Source organism: Onthophagus taurus, chromosome 1 (genome assembly GCF_036711975.1).
Source record: "Onthophagus taurus isolate NC chromosome 1, IU_Otau_3.0, whole genome shotgun sequence".
NCBI lineage: Eukaryota > Metazoa > Arthropoda > Insecta > Coleoptera > Scarabaeidae > Onthophagus > Onthophagus taurus.
The window spans coordinates 1,161,208-1,180,136 of NC_091966.1; the positions used below are offsets into that span (position 1 = coordinate 1,161,208).

The window sequence follows — 18,929 nt, forward strand, 5'->3', positions numbered from 1 at the left end:
AAAGTTTTCTTTTAGGTTATGTGTTGAATTAAGAAGAACTGTCAAATTTCTTTTCGAATTACATTGAAAATGTTTGGAGTTGTAGGTGGGTTTTAATTTTTTTTTATATAATTTATTTATTAACTTAAATATTTTTAGCATCTTTAATATTAGTTGCTTTATTATGGGGTGCAACAAATCCATTGATAAAGAGGGGATCGAAGGATATTGTTAAAATAAAGGAGTCTTCAAAAATCAAACAATTCATTTTGGAATTAAAATATTTGTTTACAAATATACATGTAAGACAATTACAGTAGATTACGCAGGGCAACAATGATTTTGCGACATGGGGTTTATTAGTCAATTTTAGGTAATTTGGTCTCTTAAACACGAAAACAATAATATTTTTGTTGAATTGACTCTACTCTTTAAGCAAAGGCAATCCATTTATATTAGAAATTAAATTTTAAAAAGAGGAGAATATTTTTAAAACGTTTATTTCATTATCAAATGATTTCAGATAAACAAAGTGTTACAAATGATACAAAAAATAATAAAATTAATCATAAAAAACACAAACATATCAATAGAAGTTAAGACAAACCTATTGTATGGGATTTTCTATAGTGTTTTTGGTCCAGACAGTCTCCTTGAAACTTCCAACAGTAGTTTGCTATCATCTGGCGATCCCAATGACCTTGATGTCCTGGTGAAATAGTTCGCGTTATTCTTCCGCAAATAATGCTATTTAACACTCATATTAGCTCCTAATTTTTGGTAATTCTGGAGCTTTTTGTCTACTACATTCTTCAGCTTTTTGATTCCTCAAAAAACTGATACAAAACTTGTCCATCATTCCAATTCAACTTAAATCATGTGGTTTGTGAAATCATGCTTATTTATATGCGTGCAGTAAGACCAGGAAATAAATGACAAATATATTTGAAGCAATCGCTATTCCTATCTAAAGCTTTAACAAACTCTTTTAATAGCTCAAGTTTTATATGTAGTGGCGGAAGAATTATTTCTTGATTGATTAACGGTTCATGAACGATGTTAGCTTTTCCTAGTGTAATAAGGGGAATAACCCACTTAAAAAAATCTAAATTTTATTATGTTGATTGAATTATTTTTTTTTATTTTCTTTCGATGACTAAACTGTTATAACAACGGGAGTCAAGTGGGAGGATAGCACGGGTAGCGGAAGTAGAGAGAGAGTTGGGTACGGACCGTAGAAGGAGTTGGGAGTGGGTGAAGAGCTTGAGAAATTGAGAGTTTATCAATTTTTGAAGTGAAATTTTTGAGTACGATAGTTTCATAGGATTAAATTAAACGTAAGTAGTAATTAATAATTTTTATTATTGTTTCCTTCTTTTTCGTTTTATTAGGAGGGTTATTTGAAATTTATTTTATATTTTAATCATTATTCTTGGGGTTTATTTTCATATGTATTTAGTTCATTTTATCTATTTTATCTTTTCCTTTTAATTTTAACTTTTTGCAAATAGTTTGTTGTAATAAATTTAGGTAGGAAAAAGTACATCATTTAAAGTACAATGGTTTAGAAAGAGCGGACCCGTGGGGAAAAGAACCCCTGAAAATGTTCCAACCCTTTTAGCACCCCGCGCTCGGGGGTGGTAACACTAGAGAATGGACATGACATTCTCTATGGCTAGTGTTTCCTGCTTCAGTGTTCACTTCACGCACGACTATCCCACAGACAAAAAAACATTTTTAAATCTACACACACTGACCATTGATTATGATGAAATGAAGTTTTTCTAAAACAATTTCTTTTTAATATTCTTCCTTAACACGGCTAAACTCGAATATTTCCAGTTCTAGATCTAGTGTTAGTTCTAATTCTAGTGTTAGCTCTTGTTTTACTTGTTATTCAGCGTCAGATTGTGGTATATTTTTCATAGAAATAAAACTAGAACTAATACTAGACCTAGAACTAGAATGTTTTGGGTTTAACCGTCTTTAGAGACGTGTGGCTAAACCCATAGTTCCAGGTCTAATGTCAGTTCTAGTGACAGTGCAAGTGTAAAACTAGAACTAACACTATACCTAGAACTAGAAAGATTTGGGTTTAGCAGTCTTTAGAGACGTGTGGCTATTCCCAATGATTCTAGTTCTACTATACATATAATCTAATATACGTACTTTTCTAATACGTATATTTAACCTTTCAACTACTTCAATAAAAATATACAACAACCTAGCGCTGAACAACAATTAAAACTAGAACTAGCACTAGATCTAGAACTAGAATTATTCGGGTTTAGCCGTCTTGAGAGACGTCGGACTAATCCGAATGTTTCTAGTTATCGGTCTAGTGTTAATTCTAATGGCAGTGATAGGTAGCGCTAGTTAGCATAAGATATTACGATGTTGTATATTTTTATTGAACTAAAATTAGAACGAGTCTAGAAACATGAATGTCTCTAGTTCGAACTAGAAACATTCGCGTTTAGTCGTGAAAAAAACTTTGTTGTCAATGTCAACTTTAATTTTATTATAATATTCGTAATCTTCATAAAATAACCTTTAAAGTGAGTCCAAACTTGACGCATTTCTCTCAAAAAACCAAAAAGTTCGAACTTTCAACGTCAATTTTGACATATTTGTCATCTTCATTAAAAAACCTTTAAAATGAGTCCAAAGATGACGCACTTATCTCAAAAAACCAAAAAAGTTAGAATAAAAAACATTAAACCCGAAATTAGCAACAATGAAGATAACAATTTAATTTTTAAATATTAATACCAACCTTGACTTTTTATTATATTTTTGTTTTTGTGACAAATATTAAGACATTTTATAAAAATTAAGAATATGTCAAAATGACATTGACATTTCAAATCGGAAGTTGCTTATATCTCGAGTAATATTGGAATTAAACGTATCATGTTTGGACTCAATTTAAAGGATTTTTCATGACGATTACAAATATGTCAAAATTGACGTTGACATTCTTAACCGGAAGTTGGCCATAACTTCATTAATATTGAAGATAAATATGTCGTGTTTGTACTCATTTTAAAGAATTTTTAATGAAGATTACAAAAATGTCAAAGTCGCCCAAAAACGTTGACGCAAGGCATTTAATAAAATCCTCTTCGACACCACCTGCCGTTGTAACTATACAATCAACTAATTTATTTTTTACTAAAAAAAGAATAGTTTCTCGTAATCCACTTGAAACTATGTTTGATGTGTACCCCAAAAATATGGTACAATTTGTTTTCGATGTTATAAAAGGGTCCTCTTTATCATCGTATTTTTGATTTGTTATCGGTTGATTTCTACATTCTAACATTTTATTTATTTCGTTTACGGCTAATCTGAAATTTGTTGCTTGAAACCCTGTGAGTCCAAAGATGACGCACTTATCTCAAAAAACCAAAAAAGTTAGAATAAAAAACATTAAACCCGAAATTAGCAACAATGAAGATAACAATTTAATTTTTAAATATTAATACCAACCTTGACTTTTTATTATATTTTTGTTTTTGTGACAAATATTAAGACATTTTATAAAAATTAAGAATATGTCAAAATGATATTGACATTTCAAATCGGAAGTTGCTTATATCTCGAGTAATATTGGAATTAAACGTATCATGTTTGGACTCATTTTAATAGTTATTTAACCAACAAGTCTATTAATGAAGGCGATTAATTATCGAGATATTTTTCGCTTCGCTTCGCTCGCTCACGCGTTAATTATTGAGATAATTAATCGCATTTTAATATACGAGTTAGTTACAATATTTTTCCGTTGACCGTCTTTTCAACAAAATAGAGAAAATCCATTGTTGAAAAATCTCCCAATTCTGTCACTGGCAAAATAACCTCACTTTTAATGTGTCATAATTTATTTTTGTAGTCTTACCGAATAGATATAGTGGTCGGTTGGGTCGGTATTACAAATTTCATTGGAGAATATTTATTAAATTGATTACTATATTAGTTCGGTCGGACTTTCTTAAAATCGTTTATAGAAAATAGAAAATCGAAATAGAAATAGAAAATCGTTTATTAATAGGTGTCATTAATGAATGATTTTGTATACATTTATAAATCATATAAATACACGGTCGACGGAAAAGGATTTTTCACGACGATTACAAATATGTCAAAATTGAGGTTGACATTCTTAACCGGAAGTTGGCCATAACTTCATTAATATTGAAGATAAATATGTCGTGTTTGTACTCATTTTAAAGAATTTTTAATGAAGATTACAAATATGTCAAAGTTGAGGTTGACATTTTAAACCTCAAGTTAGTTATCATATAATAGAAGTTTTGTAGATGAAGTTAATCTAGTGTTAGTCACTTTTCAGCACTTTCTTTTTATTTTTAACGTGTTTTTTGGGTCATTTCACATTGATTAAAAAAAATATTTCTTATGTTAAAAAAGAGCGTTCTTAAATTTTAACCTGCAAACTTGTAACACTTCGTCCTTAATATCATTTTACAACTTTTTAAACTTTAATTTTGTAAATTAGTAACTAATAATCTGATTTCGACTTTGATGTGATCTTTTGTAACAAAAGAAAAAGAAATATTAAGTAACTTGTTTCTAAAATGAATAGGACGAGGGATGTTAATCTATTTGTAGAGTCTCTGGAGGTGGCCAAGGTCCGAAACTAGTTAGACTTAAATTTTATATAAAATAGAAACCAGTTGAAAAGTACAAAATCAAACTCTAGATAATTATCTTCAAAAATTTTTATACGAAACATCATTTTGATTATAGTATTTGGGATTAAATTTATGCCACGACTTACAGAAACACCGTAAAACGACTGACCAAGCGGATTCTGTGCTTGTGATGGCTGTCATCAGTGTTCTGTGATAAAAATAGATAGGCACCAAACAATTTCTTAATGTCTTAAGACGGCTAAACTCAAATGTTTTTAATTCTAGGTCTAGTATTAGTTCTAATGTTAGTGTTAGTTCGTGTTTTAGTTGTTATTCAGCGTCACATTAAGGACCGCGGAGAAATCTGTAAGACATACGCCTGGGACCGCACGTTTTTGCGTAACACGAGAAAGCTCGTGAGCGGTCCTTCATGTGTTAAGAGTATTTTAGTTGGTATACTCTTTTTGGTTGCTAAAGTATGGCAAAATGTTGCACTTTTTAGTTCGATAACACACTATTGATACGCCAGATTGAGGGCAATGTTTTTCTTTTAGTCTTGTCGCAAAAAGTTCAGCTGATTTCTTAGATAAATTTAAATCACGAATCATGTCGTTTAGCTAGCCCTGAAAAAAACTTGCAAGTGTAGGATGTTTTTATTCTCACTATTCAACATAATAACAGAGAATCGTCTAATAAGGAACTAAATACCTGCATGGGCAAATATTCACTATGCAGTGTTGGGTTGGGTTGGGTTGCTTAGCGGATTGTACGTTTGCGTAAACCCAAGAGCGCTTTTTGCAATCATCAAGCAATCATCAAGGTGGTTTTTTGGCTATGTCACCGGTATTCCAAACGGAAGTCCTTTTGGAAGTTACTCTATGTAAGTTTGTGTGGGGCCCAACATTTGTCTTGTTATCCAAGTTATTTTCCAAAATATACCCTATAACTTTGTTCTATAAAATCATTTATTATTTCCTTCGTTGCTTTTCTTGACAACATTTACCACAAAACTCATACTTTTTGTAACAATAACGCTCAATAAATTAAGTAATATAATCAATTGAGATTTTTTAACACTCAAAAATTATGAACAAGATGCTATTCGTTGTTCGGGCAACGATAAGCATTTGTTACGTTATACGTCGAAAAAGACACGTTAATGAGGGAACGTTAGTAAAAACCCGTATTTTTTATAGAACGGGTTATCATGAGAACCATGAGAAATAATGTATAGGTTGAGTACTTCATAATTATATGTATCTAAATTAACTCCATAAACTTATGTCGCAGAAAAAAAAATTTGTTCCCCTGTGTTATGATACTTATGATCAAACAATACAAATCTACCTTGTTTTTATTATTTCAGTATATCGTACCAATGGCTTTAAATCAATTAGGATCAATTTTGTATTTCTTCACATTACAAAATGCGGAAATATCGATGGCTGTACCAGTAACGAATTCCCTTTCGTTCGTTGTTACCGCAATTACAGGTGTGATTCTTGGAGAAAATAAACCAAAAAAAGGTAAGGAATAACTGAGTAAATCTTAAAATTTTAATTTGTGTCTTTTTAGAGACTATTGTGGGTATGTTATTAATATTAATAGGCACATTTCTGTGTTGTTACGACAAATATATTGTGAAAATGAATGAAAACGCAATAAAAATCAAATAATTTACATATATTAAACATATACATATATATAAATACACGCAGATACGTTTTTAATTTCGGTATCTGCATCTCTATCGTAAACTATTTCCTAAAAATCTAAAAATATTGGCCGTAAAGCTAATCACCACTTTATAAATTCTCTATATAGTGCATTTAATGGATAATAATAAAAACGAGTAAAATTTCAACAAATAAATAAAGTATCCTTAATCGTTGTCCAAGTTAAAGTAGACTAGCTGCTTTACAGTACTCGTTTAGTCTTGTTTTTCTATTATTTATTTTTTTTAATTTATCAAGTCTATCTCAAAAAACAATTTTTTTAACAGTCAGTAATAACATTAATAATAGTTAATAATCATCATGTACAAGAGTGAACCTAATTAACTAATTAGAATACAAATGAAAACGTAACTTAAGTTCTGTCTTTGTATTGTTTACAAGAAAGGACGTAAAACGTTACATTTAGAATTAATTTTTTTTATTATATTACACTCACATACTCTTCTCTCTCTACATATATATATTTATTTCTCATTTTCTATTACTCCCTTCCATTCGTGTACCTACTTAGTGTTTATTTCCATTTCTTTTTGTTGGGTTGATTTGATACGTTTGCTTCTTAACGTATTGTTTTGTATTTGTATTCATTATTAAGTTAGTGAGTTGTAATTTTTACGTCGTTAAAAAAAAAACAAAATAATAAAAGTAATAAACAAATTAAAAAAAAAGTGACTAGGAAATTCAGCTAATAAATAACTCCTTTCGAATCATTTCTTTTTAAAAAAATAATAATCGTTTTAACACACTTTGCGGGTCGTACCCATTCTAAAAACAAATATTTCCATACATTCGCACCGCGTTACATTAAACTGTTGGGCTCAACGCGTCCTACCGTAATTGTTTTCATTGGGAGGTTCGGTCGTTGAAATCGTCGGTAATTGTACCAAAGGCAACATTGGCCTTGAATCTTCGAAAAATTTATTTTGCGACTCAAGATTTTGTTGATTCAAATTCTGTTGGTTTAGATTTTGCGATAGTCTTTGATTTTCGGATGATAATTTTTCGACTTTAGCGCGAAGCTGTTCTATTTCGGAGGCCAATTGCGTTAATTGTTGTTCTTGCAAAACTGGATCGACGTGCGTGTAAACTTGTTGTACGTTTAACGGCTTATTATTCATGTGTATCGTTTCGATTCGGTTATTCAAATTAAGATTTCTTTCGGGGGTGTGATACGTTTGATGTTGATACGAATCCGGTTGTTGCATCTCATTGTTTTGATCTTGTTCGTTTGAATTTGCAAATTGATTAGGTAATGGTACAAAAATTTGTTGTTGTACTAAAGTGTATTTGGTCGGGTCACTTTCTTGGGATGAAATTTGATTTTGATGATTGTTTTGTTCTTCGTTTTCGGTTTGGATCGATTTTTTAACTTGATTCGACATTTCCGTTACTGGGTTGTAGGCGACGTTGTAGAATGGGTCCAAATAAGGCGGTTCGATTCTTTTTTTATGATCTAAAGATATTTGGGGAGATTCTCTGGATCCAAGATAATTCACGTTGGGATACGAAAGGCATTCTGTGCTTCCTGATAGAATTGTGTGATTCCTTTCCATGTCGATTTTAAGATCCGGGTAGGATATGTCACATAAAATTGGGTTCTCTATAAATTAGCAAAAATTAAATAAAGAATAAAATTGACCTAAAAGTATTTACCAGCTAAATTAATAGATAAATTAGCCCAACGATTATAACGAATATCATTGTATCTGCAATGCGTTTTAGCCACTAATTCTCTTCCAATCGATATGATTTGGTTGTAAGAAAGATCAGCCCAACATAATACTGGTAAACCATGGAAATCTTTATCTAATCGATGTAAACGGTTATGAGACACCAATAATTCTTGTAATTTCGGAAGATACGTCTAAAAAAAATCATTTTTATATTAAAAAAAAAGTTTGTTATAAATTACAAACCTTGCTTGTTTCTTCTAAAGTTGATAAATGATTATGGGAAATGTCCAACATGTGTAAATTTTCTAATCCTATAAAATCGTCGGGTGATATGTGAGTTATCTTATTAAAACTGACGTTGAGACGAACTAGTTTTGTAAAACCAGATACTGCGCAATTTAAACGATGGATATCGTTGTGGTCCAAATTCAAATCACTTAAATTGGAACCCCACTCTAATGAATTCTATAAAAGAAATATTACAATAATTAAGTTGTTTTTAAATATTTTGTGTTTAAAATTAATCCCAGAATGACATTACCAATTGGTTCATATTATATTTTTATGATACCAAAGAAAATTGGCGTATCATTTTAACAAATTGCTAATGGAATAGAATAAGGCATTTAAGAAAGATTGGGAATTTAAATGCCGAGATGTATCAGCTAGTTAACTATAAATGGGATGAAATTCTCCTCATCAGCATTGTTGATTTTCGAAAATTAACTCAATCGTAACTCAAAAACTAAAAGCGATGGAGAAGAACTTTTTATACATAAAACCTTAGTAATGGGCGATAAAGACTAGATCCATAAAAAGATTGAACCCAATTATTACCATCTTTTATTTATAAGCTCTAAATCGATTAAACTTTAAAATTGTTGATTTTCGAAAATTAACTCAATCATAACTCAAAAACTAAAAGCTATGGAGAAGAACTTTTTATACATAAAACCTTACTAATGGGCGATAAAGACTAGATCCATAACAAGATTGAACCCAATTATTACCATCTTTTTTTTATTTATAAGCTCTAAATCGATTAAACATTAAAATTGTTGCTTTTCGAAAATTAACTCAATCATAACTCATAAATTAAAACCGATGGGGAAATATTTTTTATACATAAAACCTTAGTAATGGACCATGAAGACTAGATCCATAAAAAGATTGAACCCAATTATTACTATTTATTATTTATAAGCTCTAAATCGATTAAACATCAAAATTGTTGATTTTCGAAAATTAACTCAATCTTAACTCAAAAACTAAAAGGTATGGAGAAGAACTTTTTATACATAAAACCTTAGTAATGGGCGATAAAGACTAGATCCATAACAAGATTGAACCCAATTATTGCCATTTTTTATTTATAAGCTCTAAATCGATTAAACATTAAAATTGTTGCTTTTCGAAAATTAACTCAATCATAACTCATAAACTAAAACCGATTTGGAAATATTTTTTTTACATAAAACCTTAGTAATGGACCATAAAGACTAGATCCATAAAAAGATTGAACCCAATTATTACCATTTTTTATTTATAAGCTCTAAACCGATTAAACATCAAAATTGTTGATTTCGAAAATTAACTCAATCATAACTCAAAAACTAAAAGCTATGAAAAAATATTTTTTATACATAAAACCTTAGTAATGGACCATCAAGACTAGATCCATAAAAAGATTGAACCCAATTATTACCATTTTTTATTTATAAGCTCTAAATCGATTAAACATCAAAATTGTTGATTTTCGAAAATTAGCTCAATCATAACTCAAAAATTAAAAGCTATGGAGAAATATTTTTTATACATAAAACCTTAGTAATGGACCATAAAGACTAGATCCATAACAAGATTGAACCCAATCATTACTATTTTTTATTTATAAGCTCTAAATCGATTAAACATCAAAATTGTTGCTTTTCGAAAATTAACTCAATCACAACTTATAAACTGAAACCGATGGGGAAATATTTTTTATACATAAAATCTTAATAATGGACCATAAAGACTAGATCCATAACAAGATTGAACCCAATTATTACCATTTTTTATTTATAAGCTCTAAACCCATTAAACATCAAAATTGTTGATTTTCGAAAATTAACTCAATTATAACTCAAAAACTAAAAGCTATGAAGAAATATTTTTTAGACATAAAACCTTAGTAATGGACCATAAAGACTAGATCCATAACAAGATTGAACCCAATTATTACCATTTTTTATTTATAAGCTCTAAATCGATTAAACATCAAAATTGTTGATTTTCGAAAATTAACTCAATCTTAACTCAAAAACTAAAAGATATGGAAAAGAACTTTTTATACATAAAACCTTAGCAATGGACCATAAAGACTAGATCCATAACAAGATTGAACCCAATTATTACTTTTTTTTATTTATAAGCTCTAAACCCATTAAACATCAAAATTGTTGATTTTCGAAAATTAACTCAACCTTAACTCAAAAACTAAAAGGTATGGAGAAGAACTTTTTATACATAAAACCTTAGTAATGGGCGATAAAGACTAGATCCATAACAAGATTGAACCCAATTATTACCATTTTTTATTTATAAGCTCTAAATCGATTAAACATCAAAATGGTTGATTTTCGAAAATTAACTCAATCATAACTCAAAAACTAAAAGCTATGGAGAAGAATTTTTTATACATAAAACCTTAGTAATGGGCGATAAAGACTAGATCGATAACAAGGTTGAACCCAATTATTACCATTTTTTATTTATAAGCTCTAAACCAATTAAACATCAAAATTGTTGCTTTTCGAAAATTAACTCAATCATAACTCATAAACTGAAACCGATGGGGAAATATTTTTTATACATAAAACCTTAGTAATGGACCATAAAGACTAGATCCATAAAAAGATTGAACCCAATTATTACCATTTTTTATTTATAAGCTCTAAACCGATTAAACATCAAAATTGTTGATTTTCGAAAATTAACTCAATCATTACTCAAAACCTAAAAGCTATGGAGGAATATTTTTTATACATAAAACCTTAGTAGTGGACCATAAAGACTAGATCCATAACAAGATTGAACCCAATTATCACCATTTTTTATTTACAAGCTCTAAACCGATTGAACATCAAAATTGTTGATTTTCGAAAATTAACTCAATCATAACTCAAAAACTAAAAGCTATGGAGAAATATTTTTTATACATAAAACCTTAGTAATGGACCATAAAGACTAGATCCATAACAAGATTGAACCCAATTATTACTATTTTTATTTATAAGCTCTAAATCGATTAAACATCAAAATTGTTGCTTTTCGAAAATTAATTCAATCATAACTCATAAATTAAAACCGATGGGGAAATATTTTTTATACATAAAACCTTAGTAATGGACCATAAAGACTAAATCCATAACAAGATTGAACCCAATTATTACCATTTTTTATTTATAAGCTCTAAACCGATTAAACATCAAAATTATTGATTTTCGAAAATTAACTCAATTATAACTCAAAAACTAAAAGCTATGGAGACATATTTTTTATACATAAAACCTTAGTAATGAACCATAAAGACTAGATATATAACAAGATTGAACCCAATTATTACTATTTTTTATTTATAAGCTTTAAATCTAACTACTCTGGAGCTAAACCCTGACGCCTCAATAAACTGGGAATCTTAGAATTCTATTCAACTTACTAAAAAGGGTGAAACAACAATTAACAAGAGATTTTAACGCTAAAATTGAGAAAAGCGTTGACGAAGAAATATGCGCCCAATATAGACTTGGTGAAGACACAAACCGATCTAGTTCTGCATTGAACATAAAATGTTGAACTATTTGCTACACAAACAAGAGGCTAGCGATACCACCTTCTTAAATTGATTATAGAAGGAAAAATGGCAGAGACAAATCTGTAGGGAGACGTTAAAATTCATAATCGCCAATTGTATCGTCAACCTTTGTCCACAGACAGCGCAATAATAGATTTCGCTGCACCTCCAGATCCAATAGCAGCGTTCTAGTGTCAACTGAATAGTATCCACTAATGTAGTTCTATATAATGATAACCTAATCCATGTGCTTATTTGCACATGCTTCAAGTAGTTTGGATGTACTATTTGGTATCACTTTTTATTTCCTCGTTTGTTTCTGTTTTATCAATATAGCGTAAATCTTTATTACCGGATCTCTAATTAAATTACCTTTCATTGCGTCTTATCTCTGTATATGTCAATTTTACTTTATCATAGCTATTCTTCCATTGGTGCTTTGCTATAACCTTCTACAAGGATTATGACGTCAGCATACGCTAAAGCAGCTTTTACTTTAATTTTTCTATCCATTTTTGTTAAGAATCTCTTTATTATTACGTTCCAAGAGACTGGGCAACAAGCTGATCTCTATGCATATCCTTTTTTCAGTGCTTCGCATAGGTCTAGAGTTGTTATAAGTACTAAGAAAAATTGGTCCCAATAACCAGTACAAGCATTGTTTTTGCTCCAAGTAATAAGTAACAAGTACTTTTAAAAAAGTGATAGGAGTAATAAGCAATTTTTACTTGAAACTAAATATTCAAGTACCCAGTAACAACTCCTTTAAGTACTCTAATTATTTTAGTTTCATAGAGTAAATAAATAAAGTACTTTAAAAGTACTTCCAGTACATCAATTTTGAGATAGTTTTGAGGTTGCGTTGGCTTACTTTAGCATTAGGTAATTATTATGGAATTGGCTAGCTGTGGACTTGAATTATTTTTTGAATGTATTGCTCTGGAGTTGGTTTGAGTTGGGATTGACTTAGGTACTTTGCAGTATATTTGTTACTTTGTAGATAAGTTGCATCATGGTTAAAGTGATTTATGATTGGGATTTGTTTTGTAGATGGCTCATAGTTGGGTTACTTTTTGGAGGAGTTGCTTCGTTATTAAGTTACTTTGGGTTTGAATTGTTTACAGGTTGCGTTGGCTTGTTTTGGTGTCAAGTGACTCTGTGGTAGAGATGCTCTAAAGTAGGATGGTTCTGGATGATTTGAACTTAAATGGTTTGCTTTGGGGTTGGCTTACTTTGTAGTTTATTTGTTTTTAAATTGACTTGCGTTAGGATTTCGTTGCTTTTAGATAGATTGGGCTACTTTAAGGTTGAGCTGGATTCTACTTGTTATTGGAATGTTGTGAATTGTAGCGTTACAGATATTTCACGATTGATTTACATAGAAGATTTGTTTGGGAAATTACTTTGAAGCAAAGTTATTCCCTTTGGATCGAATTAATTGAACATTCTAATTTTATGTTATGTAAATCAAAGAAATTACTTTTAAAACTACCTATAGATTCTGGGATATCTATAAATATATTTATGAATACATACCACTGTAAATCCAACTAAATGTCTAATACGATTGTGGGAAAGATCCAAAATAGTCAACCTATCCAATCCTTTAATTTCCTCAAAAGAAAATTCTTGCAATCTATTATGCGAGACGTTCAAAAATCCCAAATTTATTAACGGATGCAACGATCCATTCAATGACGTTAAATGATTATAGTCCAAATGAAGCGATTCCAATTTAATAGCCCCGGTGAAATCATCAACTTGTAACATTTTTAGATGGTTTCGTTCCAATTGTAATCGTTCCAATAAACTACTTCTTGAAAGAATGGTATCCAAAGTTGATATTTCGTTATTGTACATAAACAACGAACTCAATTTCGTTAAATATCTTAATTCTTGCGGTAATTTTTTTATTTTATTGTTAGCCGCGTGTAATAAAATCATTTTATTCCCATTTTCCGGTAGTTGATTATCCAAACTCGTCAAACTATTATCGTTGATGAACAACCAAACTAATTCATTTAAGTGTCTTAAGCTTCCGTTTAAGTGTCTTATCTTGTTATGACCCAAATGTAATCTGGTTACGTTGGCTGGTATACTCCTGGTGTCTATTTCCTCGATTAGATTACTCGGTAATAAAAGCCCTTGGACGTTTCCGAGATCCTAAAATTTGTTTTTGTTAGTAAAAATTAAATTTTTTTATTCAAATTCTTACATTTAAATCATGTTCTCGTAAATGTTGGACTCGCATTCTTCCAAGATCTAATGTCGCAATGTTGGGCATTTGTTTGAGGAGCGTTGTTGGAATATGCTCAATTGGATTATCTGCTAGACTGAAGAATAGCACATCTCTTAATCCCGAGAAAGTGTCTGGTTTTAAATCTGAAAATCTAACAAAAACAAAATAAATAAAACATTAATAAATGTTAATACAGTAAAACCTCGGTATAACCGACAAAATATTTTTAAGTCATACTATTAATATTATTTATTTAATATAATAATTATATTAAAAAATTATATTTAAATATAAATGTTAGCATTCATAGATAGAATTCAAATCGGATTATTCCCCAAGTTGTTTTATTCCATATTCATAGATAAACTCGGGGTATGCCCCGAGTTGTCTAAAGACTGCTAAATCCGAATGATTCTAGTTCTAGGTATAGTGTTAGTTCTAGTTTTACACTAGCAATGTTAATATGTAGTATGGCCTGGGTTTAGCCGCATGTCTCTAGAGACGGCTAAACCCGAATAATTTTAGTCTTTAGAGACGTGCGGCTAACCCCAAATGTTTCTAGTTCTAAGTCTAATTTATTTATTTATTTATTTATTTTACTTTCGAAATTACAGGGTTGTCCCTAATTACAAATTTCAGAACTTAAGTCTAATAGTACATAATATAACCAACAAAAATAACAAAACAACCAAGATCAAGCATAAATGTTAATTAACCCATCACAGAACGCGCGGAGGATATATTGAACCAAAACTTTAAAAAATGAACAGAATTACATCACAAATTACAGAATTCAATGACAAAAATCAAGTTTGGCTACTGGGTGGCTGCAGCACTTATCAAAGGTGTCAAATGTTGTTTAAACGATCTAATACCAATGCCAAACAGAGGTATGAAGGAAGAAGCCGACAGTGTGTTGTACAGTGAAAGGATTCTAATAAGAGGAGAATTTCGTCTCAGTTCAGTTGAAAACCGAGGAATATAGAAAAGATTCTTTAGCCTACCACAATATGCAGGCGCATAGAAACCAATATTTTCTAATATTAATGGAGCATTTATACTATTATTTAACATTTTATACAGAAAACAAAGTGATATAATTTTTCTTCTGAGAGACAACCTAATGTTAGTTGTAGTGACAGTGCAAGTGTAAAACTAAAACCAACACAATATACCTAGAACTAGAATTAGTCGGGTTTATCCGTCTTTAGAGACGTGCAGCTAAACCCAAATGATTCTAGTTCTAGGTAGAGTGTTAGTTCTAGTTTTATACTAGCACTGTTAATATGTAGAACTAACACTATACCTAGAACTAGAATCATTCGGGTTTAGCCGTCTTTAGAGACGTGCGACTAAACCCAAATGATTCTAGTTCTAGGTATAATGTTAGTTCTACATAACTACAGTGCTAGTGTAAAACTAGAACTAACACTAGACCTAGAACTAGAAAGTTTCGGATTTAGCTGTGCGTCTCTAAAGACAGCTAAACCCGAATGTTTCTAGTTCTCGGTCTAGTGTTAGTTCTAGTTTTAATTGTTATGCAGCGCTAGACCATGAACTAGTATCATGCGGGTTTAGTCGTCTTTAGAGACGTGCGGCTAAACCCAAATGTTTCTAGTTCTAGGTCTAATGTTAGTTGTAGTGACAGTGCAAGTGTAAAACTAAAACCAACACTATACCTATAACTAGAATTATTCGGGTTTATCCGTCTTTAGAGACGTGCGGCTAAACCCAAATGATTCTAGTTCTAGGTATAGTGTTAGTTCTACATATTAACAGTGCTAGTATAAAACTAGAACTAACACTATACCTAGAACTAGAATCATTCGGGTTTAGCCGTCTTTAGAGACGTGCGGCTAAACCCAAATGATTCCAGCTCTAGGTATAGTGTTAGTTCTACATAGTAATAATGCTAGTGTAAAACTAGAACTAACACTACACCTAGAACTAGAAACATTCGGGTTTAGCCGTGCGTCTGAAAACCCGAAACTTTCTAGTTCTAGGTCTAGTGTTAGTTCTAGTTTTAATTGTTTTTCAGCGCTAGATTGTTGTATATTTTTATTGAAGTAGTTGAAAGGTTAAATATACAAAGACTGCGTCATTGAATTTTATTGAGTTCATCTACGATAACCTGGATAAAGGTAATTTTGCTGTGGGTCTGTTCTTCGACATGTCGCGTGCGTTTGATTCGCTGCCACTAGTGTACATCATGCAGAAATTGTATGCTTTGGGTTTGCGAGGCACGATTTTAAATTGGCTTCAATCATTTCTGGAGGAACGAAAAATAAAAGTGGTCCTCTCTGGTCAGGAGTCATCGGAATCAAATGTTCGACTGGGAGTTCCCCAGGGCTCAATCTTGGGCCCATTAATTTTTCTATTGTATACAAATGACCTTCCTGAGTATCTTTCCGATGTCCACATAGTCATGTATGCCGATGACACGTCAATTGCCCTGGCGTCGAATGATGCTGATATGCTTTTTTCTAAAGTCAAGCATACCGTTGAATCATTTGATGCTTGGTGCAAACAAAATCGTATTGTTCTTAATCTAAAAAAGACCGTGTTTGTAAATTTTCATAAGAGGAGAAGGCTTCCGCAAGCCGATGATATCATTCTATCAAATAGCTGCAAGTTTTTGGGTGTTTATCTAGACGAGCAGCTAAGTTTTGACAAACATGTTGATTTCGAAATTGAACTCGTCCTTCTATGCAATTCTGAAGTTGAAGGGATGCCTCCCGCTATCGGGATTATTAGATGCGTGTTATGCTCTCTGTTATTCGCATCTCTCATACAATATATTATTGTGGGGAAGATCGACGGAGTGGCGGCGTGCCTTTGTAGCACAGAAGCGCATTATAAGGTTAATCTTCGACCTAAACTGCAGAGATTCGTGTAGAGATACATTCAAGGCCAATTCGCTTCTTACTCTTCAAAGTATATATATATATATATATAAATCAGTTGTTCATGTGCGGGAGCATGTCGATAGATATCCTGTCATGAAACACAATTACGAAACTAGATCTGATAGTTTGGTGTGCTTGGGTCATCATAAGACGGCTTTCTTTGAAAAGAGTCCATGGTATGATTTCCCAAAGCTCTATAATAATTTGCCATCTGCAATTAAAAAAGCTGATACGCTTAGCTCAATTAAACATAAAGTAAAAATGATGCTTGTAGAAAGGGCGTTTTACGACCGCCAGGAATACTTGTCATTTAATTTTAGTATTAGTCCTAGTCAACTAGCATAGGTCATACTTCATAATTTAATTTCTCTCTTTCTTTGTTGAATATTGTGTATGTTGTGTATTATATATTGTATGTGGTTTGAACTTGTCACATCTACTATTTGTAGCCAGGTGATTAAATAAATTATTATTATTATTATACGTATTAGAGAGTAAAACTAGAATCATTGTGTTAAGTCTTAAGAGACTCACGGCTAAAGCCAAATGTTTCTAATAATAGGTCTGATATTAGTTCTAGTGACAGTGCAAGTGTAAAACTAGAACTAACACTATACCTAGAGCTAGAATCATTTGGGTTTAGCCGCATGTCTCTAGAGACGGCTAAACCCGAATAATTCTAGTTCTAGGTATAGTGTTGGTTCTAGTTTTAGACTTGCACTGTTAATATGTAGAACTAACACTATACCTAGAACTAGAAACATTTGGGTTTAGCCGTACGTCTCTAAAGACGGCTAAACCCGAATGTTTCTAGTTCTAGGTCTAGTGTTAGTTCTAGTTTTACACTAGCATTATTACTATGTAGAACTAACACTACCTAGCTCTAACATACCTAGAGCTAGAATTTAATAATTAAACTATGTTAAACGATGAAGCAAATTTATTTGTTTTTCAGTGCTACATATGTTTCGGAATAAAGGAAATGTAGTTCAGAATTTTATTTATCAAGATATAACAAATTATTTTAAATATGACATGATCTTCAAGCCATAAATAACTATTCTCACATTTTTTCACATTTAACAAATTTCAAATTTGTTCAGGGGATAAACTCCTAAACATATACGCCTAAATTATTGATGAACGTAGAAATGAATTTTAATTATAAAAAGGAGTTCCTCTGAGATCTGACGGTGAGCTGTTTCCTTTAATTTTCTTTTAATCCTTATACAGTGAAATTCCCCTAACTCGAATCACTAAGGGAGTGGAAGAAAACTTCGAGTTATGGAAAATTCGAGTTAGAGAAACACATTTAAACACATTTGAAGCCTAGTCAAACGCTTGAGCTTACGAAAATTATTCGACTTAGGTCCATTTTTACCATCCTCCTGATAAACTATCTAAGGGATAATTACCATGGTTACAGCGATTTTAAGCGCTCTCATTGGATAAGAGCGCCAATTTATTTATCGGAAAAATTTATCAAGAGATGGTAAAAGTGAGCCTTAGAGGATAATTCGAGATATAGAAGTTCGAGTTAGGGGAATTTCACTGTATGTTGTTTTTGCTCCTTAATTGTTTTAATCTTTAATCTAACTTGTTAAATCAATTTGATAATATCATGGTATTTTCAGTCATGCCTGAAGAAGGACAGAAATTCCGAAACATATGTAGCACTGAAAAACAAATAAATTTGCTGCATCGTTAAACATAGTTTAATTATTAAATAAAATTTGCGATGAACACCGAATCTACTATATCTAGAGCTAAAATCATTTGGGTTAAGCCGCACGTCTCTAAAAACGGCTAAACCCGAATGATTCTAGTTCTAGGTATAGTGTTAGTTCTAGTTTTACACTAGCACTGTTAATATGTAGAACTAACACTATACCTAGAACTAGAATCA

At 31.1% G+C, this 18,929-nt stretch overlaps 2 protein-coding genes across 4 annotated transcripts in view; one reads left to right on the plus strand and one right to left on the minus strand.

Annotated features, from left to right (window-relative positions):
* Positions 1-18,929, plus strand: part of LOC139428963 (transmembrane protein 234 homolog) — a 79,254-nt gene continuing 60,325 nt past the window's right edge. For 2 of the 3 annotated variants that reach the window (XM_071194108.1, XM_071194106.1), the window contains exons 1-3: positions 1-85; positions 139-281; positions 6,001-6,160. In XM_071194108.1, the coding sequence (XP_071050209.1) occupies positions 70-85; positions 139-281; positions 6,001-6,160 (319 nt within the window). In that variant the 5' untranslated portion in view covers positions 1-69. Of the gene's footprint in view, positions 86-138; positions 282-6,000; positions 6,161-6,209; positions 6,326-18,929 lie in introns of those variants that run through there. The other variant, XM_071194103.1, reaches the window with a different exon arrangement.
* LOC111416886 (larval translucida) overlaps positions 6,301-18,929 on the minus strand; it is a 42,223-nt gene continuing 29,594 nt past the window's right edge. The window contains exons 2-6 of the mRNA XM_023048998.2: positions 14,094-14,268; positions 13,415-14,041; positions 8,287-8,508; positions 8,024-8,234; positions 6,301-7,970 (exon numbers count right to left, since the gene is read on the minus strand). Of these exons, the coding sequence (XP_022904766.2) occupies positions 7,189-7,970; positions 8,024-8,234; positions 8,287-8,508; positions 13,415-14,041; positions 14,094-14,268 (2,017 nt within the window). The 3' untranslated portion in view covers positions 6,301-7,188. The remainder of the gene's footprint in view (positions 7,971-8,023; positions 8,235-8,286; positions 8,509-13,414; positions 14,042-14,093; positions 14,269-18,929) is intronic.